This window comes from Lichenostomus cassidix, chromosome 3, assembly GCF_008360975.1.
Source record: "Lichenostomus cassidix isolate B80296 chromosome 3, HeHo_3.0, whole genome shotgun sequence".
In the NCBI taxonomy this organism is placed as follows: Eukaryota; Metazoa; Chordata; class Aves; order Passeriformes; family Meliphagidae; genus Lichenostomus; species Lichenostomus cassidix.
The window spans coordinates 19090137-19108457 of NC_139483.1; the positions used below are offsets into that span (position 1 = coordinate 19090137).

General features: G+C 35.6%; 1 protein-coding gene across 2 annotated transcripts in view; it reads right to left on the reverse strand.

The window, feature by feature from the left end:
* Positions 1-18321, reverse strand: part of SPATA17 (spermatogenesis associated 17) — an 89165-nt gene that overhangs the window by 34274 nt on the left and 36570 nt on the right. For both annotated transcript variants that reach the window (XM_085054788.1, XM_085054787.1), the window contains one exon: positions 15728-15851. In XM_085054788.1, the coding sequence (XP_084910914.1) occupies positions 15728-15851 (124 nt within the window). The remainder of the gene's footprint in view (positions 1-15727; positions 15852-18321) is intronic.

The following is an 18321-nucleotide window of genomic DNA, read 5'->3' on the forward strand; positions in this document are numbered from 1 at the left end:
GTCTAATTACTAATAAATATTGAGTAATAATAGTAGGAAAAGAAATCAGTTTCATGATGCAGGGAAAGTTAAGGAAAAGAGTAAATATTTAAAATCTTGTATTGCTCCTTTGGAACGCTACTAAGGACCCATGAGAAAACTACGTATGGCATCAGCCACTTCATAAAGTATTAAACTCTTGGGGCTGAGAGGATTGAACACCTCCCAATTAGCTCTAATGCATTTTTCATTAACATATCCTACTGGGTAGTTCCAATTTCTTGTGTCAAAACAATTAAATAAGGCACTTATTAAACATAGTGTCTAATACACAAAAGTATTCAGAGATGGTAGCTTATTCAAAATACTGTTGGGCTATTCAAAATAGTGTTGGGCTATTCAAAATTTTATGGGCTACATACTTCAAATCTCTAAGTGATATGGGTCTAATGATAATTTATTTTGGTCCTCTGTTATATGTTCTCTTCTTGGTGCAAACCCTACAAACTATTTCACAAATTGTGTAAATGTACAATGGGAAAGAGGACATGAATAGAGGTAAGTGGTAGAAACATATGTATGCCAAACAAACACTGGTTGTTCCTTCAGCTCTTCAGGATGCCAAATTAGAATGGCAGGGATCCATGCTTCAAACAGCAGGCAAGCAGAATCTCTGGAGTGAATGTGAAAGTCCAGGTCCATCTCTATGAGCTGTAAAATCTGGCTGCAAATTGATCTTTTGTTCTGCAAGTCGGGCTCTTACTCACATAAACATCTCATAAAGTTACAGATTCTCCTCATGATGTTACTATTTTTGTATTATTTCATATATTGTTGCATTTTCTTATCAGCCCAGTAGAGTTTTGTGTCTTTTTACTTGGTGCCCTGTAAGTGCTACATAAAAACAAGTTCCATATGTTGTCTCAGAAATTATTGCACTGTCCCACAATTATTGAATGCATTTACACCATATACATGTTACATAAGTTCTCTCAAATATAAAATGCCGCAGTAAATACAAATTCCATATAAATGGAATACATTTGACTCATGCAAATTAGATCCCTTCCTGCAGATACACAAACCATCTCTGTATCGTGGTCATTATATCTCTTCACTCATTAGTCCTACCACAGCCTTCGGATCTGCCTACATTATTAAAAATTATATTTTCGCCTTCACTATGTTGATGACAGTAAACAGAAAAGTAATAGCCTGCAACTCCCTTTTTTACATATTTCACTGAATTGCTACTTCATCTTTCCACCCCTTCCTACACCATTCATATTCAGCTGTGGAGATTGTATTCTAGCCATGCCATAAGTGTGCAGAGGTCCCCAGCTAGAGCGAGAGGTTTTGCTCTCATGGTATGTCTGTGGAACACATATTTTATAGAACAAGACAATGTCACTGAAAATGGAAACGTTATCCAGAAGAAAAACATCTCCATATGCATCACTGAGAATCAGGGGGATCCAGAAGAAAACACTAAGGCATTATAACAACTGCCTAAAGTTGGCAGGCACAGATTTGTTGATCAGTAATTGATCAGGGCTCTTCCCAAAATATACACCCTTTTTTAAGCCTTTTCTTAAAAAAAAAAAAAAAATAAAAAAGAAAGCTGAAGAGGAAATTTTAGAAATTCATGAAAAAATATTAAAAATATTAGATTATTTTAGTCTACAAAGCACAGGTTTCGGTCTTGGGTTTTGTTGCTCCAAAGTGGAAAAATACTATAAATGAAAGAATTTAAATGCTTCTCCTCTGAAAAATTAAACGCAACAATGACTATAAATTGATGTGCTGTCTGGGCACTTCTTTTAGTCTCACTGAGAGATAGTATAAGTGTCTCTGTGAGTAAAATGGCTTTCTGAAACTGCATTTTGCAATCTCTACTGAGATACTATGTATATTCTACTTTGTATTTCTTTGATTAAATGTTTGGCAGTAATAAAAAAACTATAGTTCATAAAAGGTCCATATACTGTGAAATGTTACTGAGTATCTCCAAGTGCACTAATAGAATTAGCTTTCAGCACTTTTAATGAAACCAAAATTAGACTTAATAGATATGGAAATCCATTGATTCTGTACCTTTTGAATTATTATTCCTGAAAATGTATCTTAACAAAAAGTCATCTTTTGTTGCTCTTTTTTTACATACTGTCAGGTCAAATGCATACAGATATTATATCAACTATGAAAATGGATTTGGAGTTCAGGGAGGCCAGCTGGACACTTTAAAATTTTTGATTCTTCTACAGATGAAACTCTTTGTAAGATCTGGGTCAAAATTGATTAGAAAGTGCATATTTAAATAATGATTTTTCAAGCAATCCTTGTTAATTATTTTACATTTTAATTATATATGTTCAAGTATTCAACAATACACATAGCAGATCAATCAACAGAGTTAGTATCTAGACAGATAACATTAGTACTAATTTACTCTAAATTCCCCAAGGTTTTTGGTAAGGTTAGGCCTAGATTTAAAATCAGTAAAATTTGGTTGGAGAGACAAGGGGATGAGTTTGATTCTACTTTCCAGTTCAGATCAATCTCTGGAAAAATTGAATCCATTATTTTTTTTTTAAATATCTCTTCAAATCTTAGTCTTGTTTTTGGAATTTCTTGCACTGTGCAGTGTGGTAATGAATATCCTATTGAGTCTGTCCTCTGCAGGGAGCGGGCAGTATACAGAAATCTAAGAATTTAGGGGATCAAAGCCTTTGGTACTTAATATATTTGCATATTTTCTTCAGACAAGTAAAAACATTATTTCATTTTTCCCTACTTTAATAGAATATCCTGTCAACTACAAAATAATTGTACTTAATACTGCTTTTTCAATGGTAGAAAAGTATCTGTCTTGGATATTACTTCATAGTATGCTTTCAATATTTTCCTCACCTTTAGACCATAAGAAAATACAGAACACTCCAAAATATTATCATAGATTACAAAAAGTACCTCTGGTCTGCAGGGAGAAGGACACATTTTTCTGTACCCATGCTCTTCAACACTAGGAAGGGACTGTGTCAAAGCCATCTTTCGGGACTTCATTTCCAAGAACAATTTTCTAAAGTGACAAACACTATGGGGAAATCTGTGCTAACTGTTAAAAAACTTACAACTGAATTATTTGCAGTACTGTCATGCTAACTTCCACCTCAATAAGACCAAAGAAATCTCAGGAGGGGACTCTGCTAATAGCTTCTTACTGACCTCCTTACATCAGGCCCTTCTGGTGAATGGTGGCCCAGTGGTGAATATGGCAAATGAGGTGTGAAAGCAGAGATATATTTTTTTTAAGGCTAGGGCTCTGACTCGTCAGGGAAAATAAAAAAAATAAAAAATGAAAATAAAAGAGAGAGAGAGAAATGAGTTATACAATAGATATATTTTCCCCTAGAATTCTCTGGCTCAGACCTTCCATCATGGAAACCCAAGCATGACCTGGAATATTAATTGTGTCAGGTCAAGCATACTGGCAAATGTACCATTTGTTACCCAGTCATCCTTAGCATTACATTAATATTTTGAATCATTTTGCATTTCTAACACTCTATCATTTAGTTTCCTCCCAATCATTTTCTTATCTTTATAATTAATGGTCACATATAAAGGAAGAAAAAAAACATAAGAAAACAAATATTAATTTAATGACCATTTGCAAAGAAAAGATTTGGGGGTTTTTTATAGCCTGAATTGCTTCCACCACTAACGCTGTATTTACTCAATGCTAAAGAAGATCCATTTTTGTCTTTTCCTGTTTATGATTTCAATACAGAGAGAAAGACTTAACTGTCTTTCTTTCTGTCTAAATTAATTTTTTTTCCATAATAAAAGGGAACAATTATTAAGGAGTTGCCTTCAAAGCTAAACTATGAAGTAAGGCAGCAGCAAAAGAAATAGAAAGGAAGGAAGAAAGGAAGGAAGAAAGGAAAGGAAAAAGGTGCAGGTAGAAAGGGGAAGACAAGGCTATGTTGATTATGCTGGACAGTTCCTCAGAAAAGATAGGTGACCCCAGGTGGTGTAATAAATCCTGAGTAGTTTAGATTCTGCAATTTTCATTTATTAATTAATTATTTCTAAGTCTTCTTTCCTACTTCTTGGCTGAGGTTTTAAAGTCTACGTAAAAAATTGCAAACCAAATATGTTCCAAGATACGGCATAGCTACTATGCTGCAAATAATTACACACATGCAAAATTAAAAATTGACAAAGCTGAGCTGAAGATAAATTGTAAGCATTAACTCAATGGAAAGTGTATTCTGATATATTTACATATTTTTACTGTAATTTAACTAAACAATAATAAAGACATGCTCTATTTTAATTACTTTTCCACACCAACTCTCAAAGACTGAAATAATCAACATATATCACGAATATAAGTGTTTCATTTAACAGTCATTTAATCTTGAAAAAAACAGCTTTGTAGGAGGAAGCTTGTGCAAGTGGTTGTCACAGTAAGAACCTAAATAAAGTGCTACTTTCTCACTCTGGTCTTTTTATGAGGAGTTAAATAAGAAAAAAAGAACTTCAACAAAAAAGGGACTTAACTTGAAAATCCTTTCTTGCTCCATTGTAATTTGTAAAAAAACCCTAAGCAAGCTGAGAGGAGAGGTAAGAGATCTTTAAAGGCCATAAAAGTAAAAGCATGAAGGAGAGCTGTGAATGAAATATTTGCTAGAGATGGGATTGCTGAATCAACACTGACCAGTGCACTTCATCATAATTATCAGGACATACTACTGCCAGGGGATTTATAAAAATCCCACTCAGCAAATAATTGCCCTGCTGTTAGGAGATAGTCGGAGTGTTAACACACTGTCACAGTCCAGCGTTTAGTAAGATATTCAACATTCAATTACTCTTGCTGAGAACTAAAAGGAAACATGATCATTTCTCAGCTACTGCAGTTATGCTTCCACATGAATTCCAGCCAACAATCCTGCTAATCCCTAGATATAGTTTCTCTAGGAAGGAGAAGAAATATCTTAAAACATATATGATTCACAAGGAAATAAGTGTTTATATAATGCTGCAAACATGTCTGTAAAAGAAAAGGAATTTTAAACTTCTAAATGACTAGCTTTTTACAGACTGTCAGAATATTTCATATTTAGTGAAAATAAAAGGACAATATTTAATGTGAGATTCATTGTAGAAAGAAGATCTATAAAAACATCTGTAAATACTGTTCTGGCAACAAGTATAATAAAACTATGTCTATGAACTCAAATTTGAAACATCAAAATATTTAAGCTACAATGGAATGTATTCTACTAGGAAGAATTTGCAATTTTTTAACTAATGTGAACAGATTTTTGTATTAACAATTACGAAATACATTGTAAAGTTTATGCAGATGTTGGAAAAATACCATATTATGGTTTAGCATTCCAGTTTGAGATAAAACTTTTTTACCATCCCTGACAACAGGAAAAATGTCACCCAGCTTTATAAACATAGGTTCAGTTCTCACTGAGCTAATGCTACTTCTTAGGCCTGATCCTCTAATCCCTAAAAAATATACTCTCACGAATTTCATCTAAATAAGAACTGGAGTACCTAACCTGTTATTGCACCTAAGGTATTTTACCTTTCTTTGAGATACTGCTTTTATGGAGAGACTGAAGAATTCATAAATGAGTGATGAGTAGCGTATTTTCTTTCAAGTGGGATTAATTACCTGTCTTCTGCTTAATATATATTCTGTTTAAACAGAGTAATAGAAGCATTAATTATTGTTATTCCGCCTTCAGATTGTAAAGCTTGGCTCAGTCCTTTTCATCTGTGAAATGTTTGCTTGATATCAAAATAATAGTGCAATCACATTTTAAATGCACTTGTATAAGTAAACCAGGCAGCAATTTTATGGACTATACAATGAGGTGCTCAGGAAACATTCAAGTCCGGTATCCTGGCCACAGCCCATAAAACCAACCTCTAAACCTGCAAGGCACTAAGTTCAATTGCAGGAAACAACACTGTAATTGAGTCTCCAAACAGGTACCAACTGCTTGGGTATTTAGGCACCAAGACAAAAGAGAAACATAAGCTTAGTTCACTGCATGAATCACTGTGGCACAATATCCAAAACACAGCAGCCCAGCAGATGCAGAGGATCCCAAAAATGCATCCACCTTTCATTGATTCTCTCTCTTACTGAGGCTTACTCTGTCAAATCTAATTCTAAAGCAGGCTCTTGATGACTTGACTAGATCAGGGATAATAACTTGAATGAGTGAGTGATGGCATGGGAAACAATACTCTTATGATGAAGAGACAACAGTGGGACAGCAGATTCAAAGTTCTCTTACTCTCTTCACATTTGATTTCTGATTTCAAAACAAGCAGAAAAATACAACTTAATTGATGAATGGCTTTATTTAAAAATAGGAATGTGACATTCCACTAGTTACTGTTATTTTCTCTTTAAGAAGTGCTAGGCTGAGTATGGGATAATATATAAATTATAAGAATCTCAGAAAAGAAACCTGTTTTTATAACCACCTTGTTTGAGTGGGAATTAAAAAGCTTAGTCTTAAAAACAATCTCTGAAGGTGATTTTATTCTTCTGTGTCTCAATAACTGCCTGTAAACACACAGACAGTATTTTCTTCCTTTACAGAGCTATTTTGAGGCTAAAATTATTTATGCTGGTGAGAAGTTTTCAAAGCCTTAAAACACATACCTACATATGTGATATTACTTATATCTTTAAAATTAAAATTCCATCCACTGTCATTCTCATAATGGAAAAGATTAGCATTGTACAAAAAATCTACTTGAGATTCACTCATTTTCTAACTGGACTGAGAAAAAATCCTTATAATTATACCACTTAGAATCTTCGAATTTGTAACACCCAAGTCACCTGCAACAACATATTAGAAAACAGGAGAAACTCTTTGTGACAGCTAGAGATGGAAATCATATGGAGATTTCCTTTGTCAAGGAAATAATTTCTAAATAGGGAATTGTTTCACTCCTCAAAATACCTAGGTGCAAACAAAACAATGCAACATATCCTTGCTTTTCCTTGTGCCTTATTTCTGTTGCACTGTGCTTAGATGTGAGTATTCCCTAACAGACATATATTCTGACAGATTTATTAAACAATTTGCTGTAGTAAATCTATAGGATTAGGCAATGAGTAAAAACTCAGAACGTAGCAGAATGTTTAACAAAGCAGTCTGCAATGAGACCAATAAACAATGAGGGGAAGGTTTAATGAACAGTCATAGCATTGTATAAGGGAAAGAATAATGAGGGAACAGAACCATGTTAGTCTGATTAGCAAACGTAGTCAGAAATTAGTAGAAAAGAGTGACATAATCAGAAAAAAACCCAAAGATGAAGACTTTACTAAAAGATTGTTGAAATGGAAAAATTGAAAGCAAAGTAAACAACAGACAGAGGGAGAATAAAGTGTTCATCATATCCCTTGCAGGATAGACATGACTCCCAAATTAACAGTATATATTAGATACTAAACTAAAGCACTGAATATTGAATAAACAGCGCAAGTTAAGGATAGAACTTTACAATTATATATTCTTTTGCCTAAGAGCTGAAAAACAAAAGAATTGGTGTGTACATCACTCATCTTGAAGTCTCATTAAAGCAAGGATACCATCAGTGCCACTTCTTAATCAACAAGAAGGTTTGCTGTTGAGACTGCATGGTATTTTATCTTCATGACTTCTCCCATGCCATTCCTAACCTCTCTTTTCTTATGCACTTATCTCGTACTTAGCACTTAGCATGTACTTCTAATATAAAAGGAGAAAAAAATTACCTGAACAAGACCATAGCTCACATCAAACATGGTTAAATACCAGATGGACTATATGCATCAACCAAATTTATATCAGTAACTATTTCAACAATGTCAGTGGAGTTCCACTGCTTCTAAATGGGGCTTTGTGAACTATTTAGCTAATGTTGTACTGCATTGTGATTTCCTTGCAATATAGATTCTTTCTTAAATGTTTTCACCGTATCATACACACAGCCAGCATTCAATATATAACTCATTTTTACCAGCTTTCTGACCCTGCAGCAATCCAACCCTTTTGCCACCCCAATTGACAGTAATACACAAAATGTGGTCATGTTTTTCTAAGATCTCAGCATGTACACTTTTTGATAGATCACACAGCTTGTCCTTTAAACTCTGCCATTAATCCTACCCACAGGAATTGAGCAAGTTTGTTGCCTAGAAAAAATCCACACGAATAGGGATTATGCAATTCAGATGCTGAAAAAGACAGTTTAAGTGCAGGAACCTTCTAGCCAGTGGATTTTTAAATGACTAATGCTGAAATGCTCAGTGCTATAATACATGGTAGATACAGAGAGTCACTATGCCATTATATCAAGCTTTGTGTGACATAGCTAGTAACAAGCTATTTAGAAGAAGCTCTGAGAAATATTGCCATGTCTACATGGATATACCTCTAAAAACTAAGCTTACACAGGATCAATCAGAAAACAGCTCTCAAACTTTATATTTTATTGTGTGTTAAGATCTTTCTAATGAGAGATGAAATTTTTATGCAAACTTTCATTTCTTTGAACAGTTAACCAGTTCTCAAACAAACTGAAATTATTTTGTAACAAGCAACCATTGGGAAAAGTAGAGTTTACAATACTGTCACAGATAATGCTTAAAAGCTCATTCACTGACTATCTTTAAAGAATAGTAAGTGAATACCTTGTTTTCTGGAAGTGGGACAAAAGGAGATATTATTGATTTCTGTTGGAAATACTTTCACTTACCACTTGTGCTAGGCTGAGACTTGAGAGAAGAGTGAATTGGAGGGAAGCACTGTTCACTGACACTGGGAAGAAGCACATCTGAAGTGGTGCACAGCCATGGATTTCACAGGAGATAGGTTATGGTGTGAGCAGATAGCACTTCTCCATCCTCTCCCCACTGCTCCCTAACCTACACAGTTGCCCTTCATGGGCATGAAGATCACCATGCTTACCATCTTAGTTTTGACTTTGACTGTACTTGTCCTCCCTAGGGAGATAACCACCATTTCTTAGAGAACAAAAATATGTGATTGACAAGAATATGAGCAAAACTGGAAAATCTATGGAAGTTATAAATTTTGTAACTAAATTATTTTGGCAGTATGTGCACCAGATAGATTGTGGAGATTTATTTTGGCTTTCAGCTCTTGTCCTCTTTTTTACATCATAATGATACTGTTGAGTAGCAGAATTACAGTTCTCAGTGTCCCCACGACAAGTTATCCCAAAGGGCAAGAGAGGGCAAGAGCTGGACTCAGTTTCTAAGAGAACTAGAGATTTTCAATTGTGTATGCAAATAATTTAAAGGTCGTTTTTGGAATTTAGAGCAGGTGTTCAGGTACAATGTCTTTCAGCATCACAAAATTGCTCAGTTGCTGGCTTCTTTCAATTTACCTTACTTTGTCCTTCTTACTGACAGAAACATTAAGCAACATGAACTGAGATCCCTTCCAAGTGAACTGAGATTGTGTTTACAGTGCCCCACGAGGCACAGGATTTGAATGATTTTCCTAGAGTGAATACCTGTGAATGGACTGATACTTCTGGCTTCCAATGAGAAGTGAATGCACAAAGAAAGCATGCTGATCAAACATACCTGTCACAAGTACTGTCAGAAGGAATGTAATGTAATTTCCAAAGTTGTGAACCCTATGGAAATAATATTTTATAAAAACAGAACACTGCAGCATAAAATGCTTCACATACAAATGCAATTTAAATGTAGCTGTAAGCCTGCCTGAGAACTAAGAAAGCTCACTCTCTCCTCTTTAATTTAAATAGGATTTTTTATGGTACAAGCTTTGGAAAGTAGTCAGAAACATCTGACTGCTTGGCAGAGAAGTGATGAGTGGATATTAAACACCCAGGGATAGGTGGGGATGTTCATTGATTGGGGCACCTAGAATAAAAAAAAAATTGACTATTTTAGTTCATCTTCAGGAAGTATTAGTACTTATAATGAATGATAATTTCATCCCCTGAATGTTTTAGAGACAGGATAATAAAATTACAACAGTAAAGAGGGTGGAAATAAAATGTAAAAGATAAGAGCTAATTCATTCTTCATGCTAGCTCAGTCCTTGGCCTTTCCTGAGCAGACACTGCCAATAGTAACAAATTATGTATAATCATTTTGTGATGTGGACTGTTCACTCGGGACTAAGCTCAAATGACCAAACTTGCAGCCTTGTCTCTTAAACTGTGGATCTGAAGATCAAAGGCTAGGGCTTTATCCACTGAGTCCTCACCTTTATAAGAATAAAACTGCCAGCTGTCCAGAGACAGAGTGGATGTCAAACAGTGTCATTTTAGACCAATTGTTTTTCAAGTTCTTACAGGACAGCACATTAGGTTAGAAGCATATTAATCAGTTGTGTCTCCTGAATATTCATTAACCTGCTCCAGGAAGGATTTTGTGGCCTTTTTTCTTTCTCACTTAGAACATTAGACATTTAGACCTGAAAAAGCACAGTAACTTCAATAGAATTAACTCCTGATTTCCAGCTATGTGAAAAGGGGACAAATGCAGTCAGTGCAATGATTATGAATTGCCATCTCTGTTGACAGGAAAAATTTAATAAAAGAATACCTTAGCATTGAATGGAATTTTAATTTTAAAAATGTTACTCTAGGAACTGACAAATGCTAAAAAAATATGGAAAATTTTGATAGAAGTGATTTTGAGTTCTACAATAACTACAGAAAATCAAAGTGAAACTGGTCTTAGAAACAAAAGATGAAAAACTGGAGCATGTTTTTACTTCCTTTATATTCAAAAGCCCTAATGCAGAATCTAGAGAAGTTTGATAGATGGTTCCCACTAACCTAAGGTGGAATTGCTTATGGAGATACACAGAGAGAGTAAAAATGGAAAAAACTTGGTTCTTATTTGTCCTTTCCAATGCATAATTTCAATGGAAATAAATGTGGGCCAATACCAGCCACATATCTAAGTGCATCAGCCTTGACTCAGCAGAGAGATGGTGACACACTGGAGCAGGCACTGAAAGCTGATCTACTGTGATCCAGAAGGATGACTCATGTCCTGTTACTAAGAGGAATGTCATAGTTTCTAAAACTTCTACAGTTATTACACATGGACTTTGCTCTTCCCTTGCAGCTCTAAATTACCAGGAATTTATGGGCAGTTCTGTTAATAAACTGCCAAAGGACATCAGGAAAAACTGTCACCCTGCTAAAGAAGGCTGAAAAGTAATGGACTTTAGTGCTGTTTGGAGTGGAACAGGCAATCCCCAGAACTACATCAAATTGTGGGGAAAAGAATAAGGCACTTCACAGTTGCATATTCTCCTGTGACAGAATTACAGCAATGCTGTGAAATGAACATGCATGAGCAAAACGACACTGCAAGGAGAATGAGTGAACCTGGTCTTCCATGGAAGTACAACTTGAGAGCTTGTGTTGTGGGCCCAGATCTCTTAACCCACTCTCTCTGTCTAGGTTATTCCTTCTCTGGGTATTAAGAGAGGCAGGAATGGAAGTAATACAGAAGCAAAAAAAATGAACACGTTAATATTTCAAAAATAAAAAGATGTACAACTAAAAACTACAAGACCTTCAACTACTGTTTGCTGGAAACTAAGAGAATATTTTTGACAGTAATTGTATTGCCCCATTGCTCCATTTTATGCCTCTTCCCTAGGCCCTGCTATTGGCCACTGTCAAAGATAGGATGCTGGGCCAGAGGAGTCATCAGTCTGACTCAATCAGGTCTTCTAATTGGTCAGGGGCTAACAGTAAGAAGATGCTATACAAAAATCAAGAGTAGACATACACATGAACAGCATGATTAACTTTTCTTAGGTCTCAGTAGTTAAAACATTCAGATAGGACAGAAGTTCCCAGAGAACAGAGGACCAGTATTAGCTCATCTACCCTCAACATGATTTATCACTGAGCAGGAGGTCCAGGTTTAGAAATGAGGCTGTGACTCAGTCCACCAGCCACAGCAATGATAAGCTTAAGCGATGCATGTATAACATCCCACTATCAACAATGTACAAATACGTTCTGCACTTTCATGACAAAGCTCTCAAGCTTCTGCAGATCAAAAGAAATTTGGCTTCCTGGATTAGTTGTACATTTATTTTGTCTGAAAAAACGTAATTGTGTTTGTCTGTTTAGAAAGAGAAGAAATGTAGAAAAGATAATTAAAATTCTCTTTTACCTCACCCAGTACTGTTTGCTATATAGTAAAAATCTATAAAGGGAAAAGATCTGTTGCTCTGCTGCTTCTCCAATCCCTTTCTCAATGACAGGAGAAACTGAAATAGCAAAAGGTCTCTTCAGCTGTGGCACTTGGAGCACTTTCCATAGGACTCTTTTCCTGATCTCAGTATTTTAGAAGACATACACCACTTCTGCTCTGTATTTCAGTTACCACTGGCTTCTGTTCTCCATCCCACTGTGGACTTGCAGGTGCTGATGCACCTTCTCCCACTCACAGAATCACCTCAGCATTACTGCTTGCTCTGTCAGCAGATACTTAAAAGAATACAGGTCTGCATTCTAGTTCTATTCTGGATCTCTGGATGTAGACTGTCATTCTCCTGACTCTAATCCCCATTGCAGACAAAGAACAACTGCAAAATTTCTTGAAAGGTTGGAAATACCAATGACAGGAATCATGCAGTCACATATTTCAACACAAGTGGGCTCTTCATCCCCATTTCTACAAAGTGCCATGAATGTATTCAGTGCTTCCCTCCGTCGTTGACTTTAAAGGTCATTTGTCAGCACTTGGCAGGGGATGGCCCTCACTACAAATGTTGGCCTTGAAAATACAGCAAAGAGCAGAAGCAAGAACCAATTCAATTTTAGGGAAGGTTGTTGATACAGAAAGAGGAACTACAGGGATATAGAATAATAATCTGCATAGGTAAACATGTTTATAATGGAAAACCACATTTAATAAGCAGTTCATTTATTAATGACAACTTGAAAAAAAAGGATCATTACCACTGTAGTGGAAATAGCATACTTTGATTCTGGACTAACAAGAAAAACTTAATTATTGTAAGTTTCACGTCTCAATAAGAAATCACAATTTAGTTCATGATAAAATAGGTAAAAATGATGAAAACAAACTGTGTTACCAATAGGAAATGACAAGAAATATTCTTAACAAAGACCTCTTAAGTATATAATTTTTATTATGTTCATAATAAAGTTGAAATTTATCAGACTGATAAGGTAAAAAACACACAAGAAAATTATGGTGTTATATAAAAATTTTAAAATCTGAAATATAGAGAATCTTATTTTTAAAACTGAATTTGGTTTGCAAGACTCACAGCTGCCACCTCATAGATTTATTTCTTGCTGTATTTTACATTGGAATCTCTTACAATAAGCAACCAGAAAGTGTTTTGTCTTTATAAAGGTGACAATTTCTGAAAGAAATATATGCTTGAATAGCAAGTTAATTCATGAAAAGGACAAAACATTGACTTAATCATAGGCCATGTTATTATATACATACAAGACACCCCTGTATGTTCCTGACACTCACATTCTTCAGCTTTACTTCTTGAAATGTAGAACAATGGGAGCAATTGGGAATGGGCACACCTTGCATACAGACATAGATCCAGATATAAAGATATATAAACACACTTCTGAGATGTTGTTGTGGGCTTCAGCTTGTAGGGAGCAGAGAACAAAATTTGACATGCCTTTCTTTACAAAAATTGAGGGGCAACAACACCTTAATTCTTTTCTGTCAATAAGTAAACACCCTTTTCTCACCCTTTTTGCCCGTATTAAAACAAAAATATTCCAAACTATAGGATATATTTGAAACAATTATTGCAAGTACAGATTTTGTAATGCTGTCCACATAACAGGGCATGGAACCAGTAAATTCTGCATGGAGATAATTTGCTCTGTTTCTTAGCAAGATTTTGTATTCTACAACTATGTGCAATTCTGGAATACAGACTTTGACTGTGGTAAGTAGTTAACTTCAAATATATCTTTGCTGGTTTTCAGATTGTCTGTAGGTTTTGTATTGATTTACACTTATTTATGTTTTGAAATACTACCTGCAAAAGAAGAGGGTTTTTGGAGCTCAGTTCTGTGATAAAGAAAAAATTCTGTGGCCTCTGAGTCTCAGTATTCACAAATCATTTCAGCACGCAAAACCAAGCATTTTTTTGTTCTGCAAAACACTGCTGGCTAAATTCTAATTCTGACAAAATTAGCAACCCAAATTCATCAGAACATAACAGTTACTGCTGCCCTCTACCAGCAGTCTTCCAGGTGGATGGCTGAAATGAGGTACTGCGTGCCATTCCTTAAAAAGTGTTACCATTTGCTAAACCTGTATCAATAGAGGTGAACTAAGCTTACTAAAATCTTATTAGACCACAAATCACTCAATATCTCTAACCCAACAATTTTTGTACTCCAGATAAGCATATTAATATTCATGCATTTGTTTATACAAATTGTACTGTTCAAAATAAGAATTCCCAATTTTCTACAGTTTAAAACAATATAAAATACTGTGCAGATTATTCTAAATAGCCTTGATATACACGTGGAAAAATAAATTAAAATGAGCTGATTTCAGTCATTAACTAGCTTCCCTAGTAGCTACTGAGAAAGGTTTCTGTATTATTTTTTTTACTTATATTATACTATGCTTAAAAAAAACCAAAAATTCTTAAACTTGATTTACCCATTGAGTTCTCATAATTGATATCCAGTTAATCCAACTGCATTTCTAGCTATAGGATAGATCGCAAATGAATCCCAAACAGAAGGGAAGATTAAATATTTTGTCACTAAGTGTCACGGTATTTTTCCTGCATTCTTTAGGATTAGCAGTTCTTACACAGATTATAATTAACAATTTATGAAAAGCAAGCATTTAGTTCATACTAAAATGTCACATTAATTTCATATTCATATGAAGAATAACCAGCGACCAAACTTTCATGGAGAAAAAAATTATTTTTTTTTAATGAAAGTTCACAAAGGAGGACTAAAAAAGGGCAAATCCACAAGCTTTACCAATCATACCAATTTTACATAAGACATATCTACTGGCATATTTACTTGCCTGTTTAAAGCAGCTTGCATAAGAAAGCTTGGAAAAATATACTAGTAATACTGACACAAAACAAATTAATAATAAATATTTAAAATTTATAAGGAATTTTTCAGTGAAAAAATAATGCTAAATAAGCTGATTCAGGCAGTTCTAAGAAAAGCTTTAGCTGAAAACCCACATTTACAATCTCTCCTAAGAACAAGCAGAACACTGCACCAACCCAAGCATTAGCTCAATTAAAAAAGGGGAAAAAAATGAAATCCCTTCTCAGCTTAATAACTTGTTAGTTCTTGACAAGTGCAACAACACAACAATAAGCCAGTCAAAATGAGTTTTTAAAGCGAGGTTATGCCCTTCATGTTGTGTTATCACAGTGGCAGATCAAACTGCTGACTTGGACTCTTTCTGCCAGCAGTGCTGATGCTGCCTCTATGAGCTACTGTCACAGAATAGTCATGGTACCTGCTCTTGCCTATAGAAAAGCACTAAATTGAACTCGAAGTAGTGTCTTTGTGATATCTTTTCAACAAGTCATGTCCCATTCAGCCTGCTAGTTTATCTCTGTCAGGCTGGGGGCCCAAGTGGTTTGCATGAGCTGTCAGGGACAGGTCTACCAACCTGCGCAGTGCTAAGGAGGTAATGCATCTTTCGGGCTTGGTATTTCTTTTCCTTTTCTTCCTTTTCTAGGTCTTTTATTTTGTCTTCATTTTCCTTCATTTCTGCGTACTCTTGAAGTTCACTCCTGTAATAAAATAAGTCTGCTAACTACATTAAAACAACAAAAGATGTGCTAGTGTTCTATTTTATTTTAACCCTTTCATAGCTTTGCATTGTTCTGTTCTTATATATTAGCAATATACTGATATCACTGGAATGTAAAATTACTGTTCTTTTAGTTCCACAGCAATAGGATACTACATGGATATAACAATGAAGAAATAGGTTAAAATGATGAGAAGTAGGAACAGCATATTGGTTCACATTGCTCACAACTCAATAAAATAGTATTCATTTATGTCCTTTTATTTGCCTTTAAGTGTCATTTTACTTTGAATTTCTCTAAGCAGAAACTATTATAATATAGTGATTTTCCTTCAAATGGTTTCAAAATATAGGTTGTTCACTTATGTTTTGGCTAGTGCCTTGCAACACCCCCTGATCTGCAGACAGGGGAGATCTTATGGAATGAGAGAGGATAGTAGACATGGGATAAGAGGTGATATTCACTCCTGGACCCTTGAGCCTTTTATAAGGTTGAAAAAGTAGCCATAGAGAAAACCTGGATGGGAACCTTTCATGCATTTCATTGTCCTTAAGAGGAGCTTGTGTGGCATTGGGCTTCTTGCACAGGTCATTTCTGCTCTGGCTTGATGGGATCTGTGCAGGCCACCACAAAAGTCAGGAGTGAAACTGCTTCATGAAGCAGACAGAGGTGTGCAAATACACAGAGTCATATAAATGTGTGAGTCTGTGCAAAAAATCCTTCCATCATAAAAGAACTATGGAACTATACCTAATACCAGGTTTCAAAGAATGGAGAAAACTCATGATTTCAACTCAATATCTAGAGAAAAACTTGAACAGAAAATGGGCAATGATTTCCCCCTCAATGGCTCCTCTTTTTCAAAGAGCCAGGCTTGCCATAAATTATGCAAACAGTAGAGTGAATTAATGTTCTATATGAAACAAAATTCTGTGCTATTGTGCACAGGGCACGTGTGTGGAATTTTTTGACCCAGTTAAAATAGGTTAGTTTGATTAACATTTGTTATTTTTGTTATTACAAAATGGCTAGTTCAAATTAACCTGTGTGCCAAAGACACCAAGCATATCCAGTCAAGCATTTAGATTGCTAAAAAGTTAATTAAGTGAGTAAATTCTAGTCTTTATTTTTTTTAGCGTGTGTATATATGATTGTCAGAGATTGAAATAGTTCATGCCTCAAACATTGATATAAAGTTTTGCTCATTATAACAAAAAGTGTATAAAGAAGCTACAATCAAAGAAGCCTCCCTGAAGATACCTGACTGAGACTTTGGACTGAGTCAAACTGCTGAGATTAGATAAAGGGAAACCTATTGTTCAATCATCTCAGGCTGAGGGAAAGGTATGCATACACAAAGGCCAAAGCCACCAGCTGTGCTGAGAATCATCCCTGGCTGAGTTTGGGGTGGGGGCAGAGCACAGCTCACAGAAGCCAGGTTTACACAGACTGGCCCAGCTGTGGAACCCCCAGCCTCACTGGCTACATCCACGGGACTTTCACGTGAGAGGCAGCTGAGGGGGAGTCACAATCCATCACAGACCCCCCAGAGTGCTAGGCCTGGCACCACAGGAGTACACGTGATGCAAGCAGAGTCTGCGGCTAGAGGCTGCCCCCTCCCCCGGGGGGGCATGCCTGGACATTGCCCCTGGCCTGAGTGTATATTAACCCATGGCATTCTGTGCTTTTCGGGGGGACCATCACCACCAAGGAGACCGGCTGGAGAGGATCAACGCAACATCGTTGGGATCCACGGATGGTGATATTTACTCTTTCCCTCTTTCTGTCCCCCCCACCTCTTTTCTTACTTCTCTTTTTTTCTCTTTTCTTCCCTCTCTCTCTCATATTTTCTATCAAATAAAACTCATACTATTGACTGGCATATGGTCTCGTTTGTACCTTAATTCGGGCAGAGGTATTTCTAAAGAACCTTAATAATTAGATCATAACATTTTATTGGCGTAGTCGGCAGGATAACATTCTCTAACCCGAAGTGCCTTTCACAATACTATTGTCTTCTCTCATCAAATAATTTCACGTTCTTCCTTTTATACTATTTAATTATTAATTATTATAATAATTATACTTTATCATAATTAATTATACTATACTATGTTAGTATACTATATACTAACAAATATAAACACTACCTTTTTTTTTAAAGGGTGGTAAGAGTTGTTATGACTCCATCCATAACAATTCTCTTACACCAACTTTCTTTGACGGGTTGTGCATATCCTAGTTTGTTTAAATACTTAGAAATTTAACTGCAATTTTCTCTGAGTACATTGTGGAAATTGAAGTGTCATCTCTGGGGGCCAGAAGTTATAGTAAACTGATATGGGGGTTCTAGTTCCCTTTAGTGTCTTTTGCTGTGCGAGTCCAGAATTGGCAGGTTTTCAGTCCTGAAGCCAATTCTGCTGCTTGTGTCTCGTGGGGAAGCCTTCCT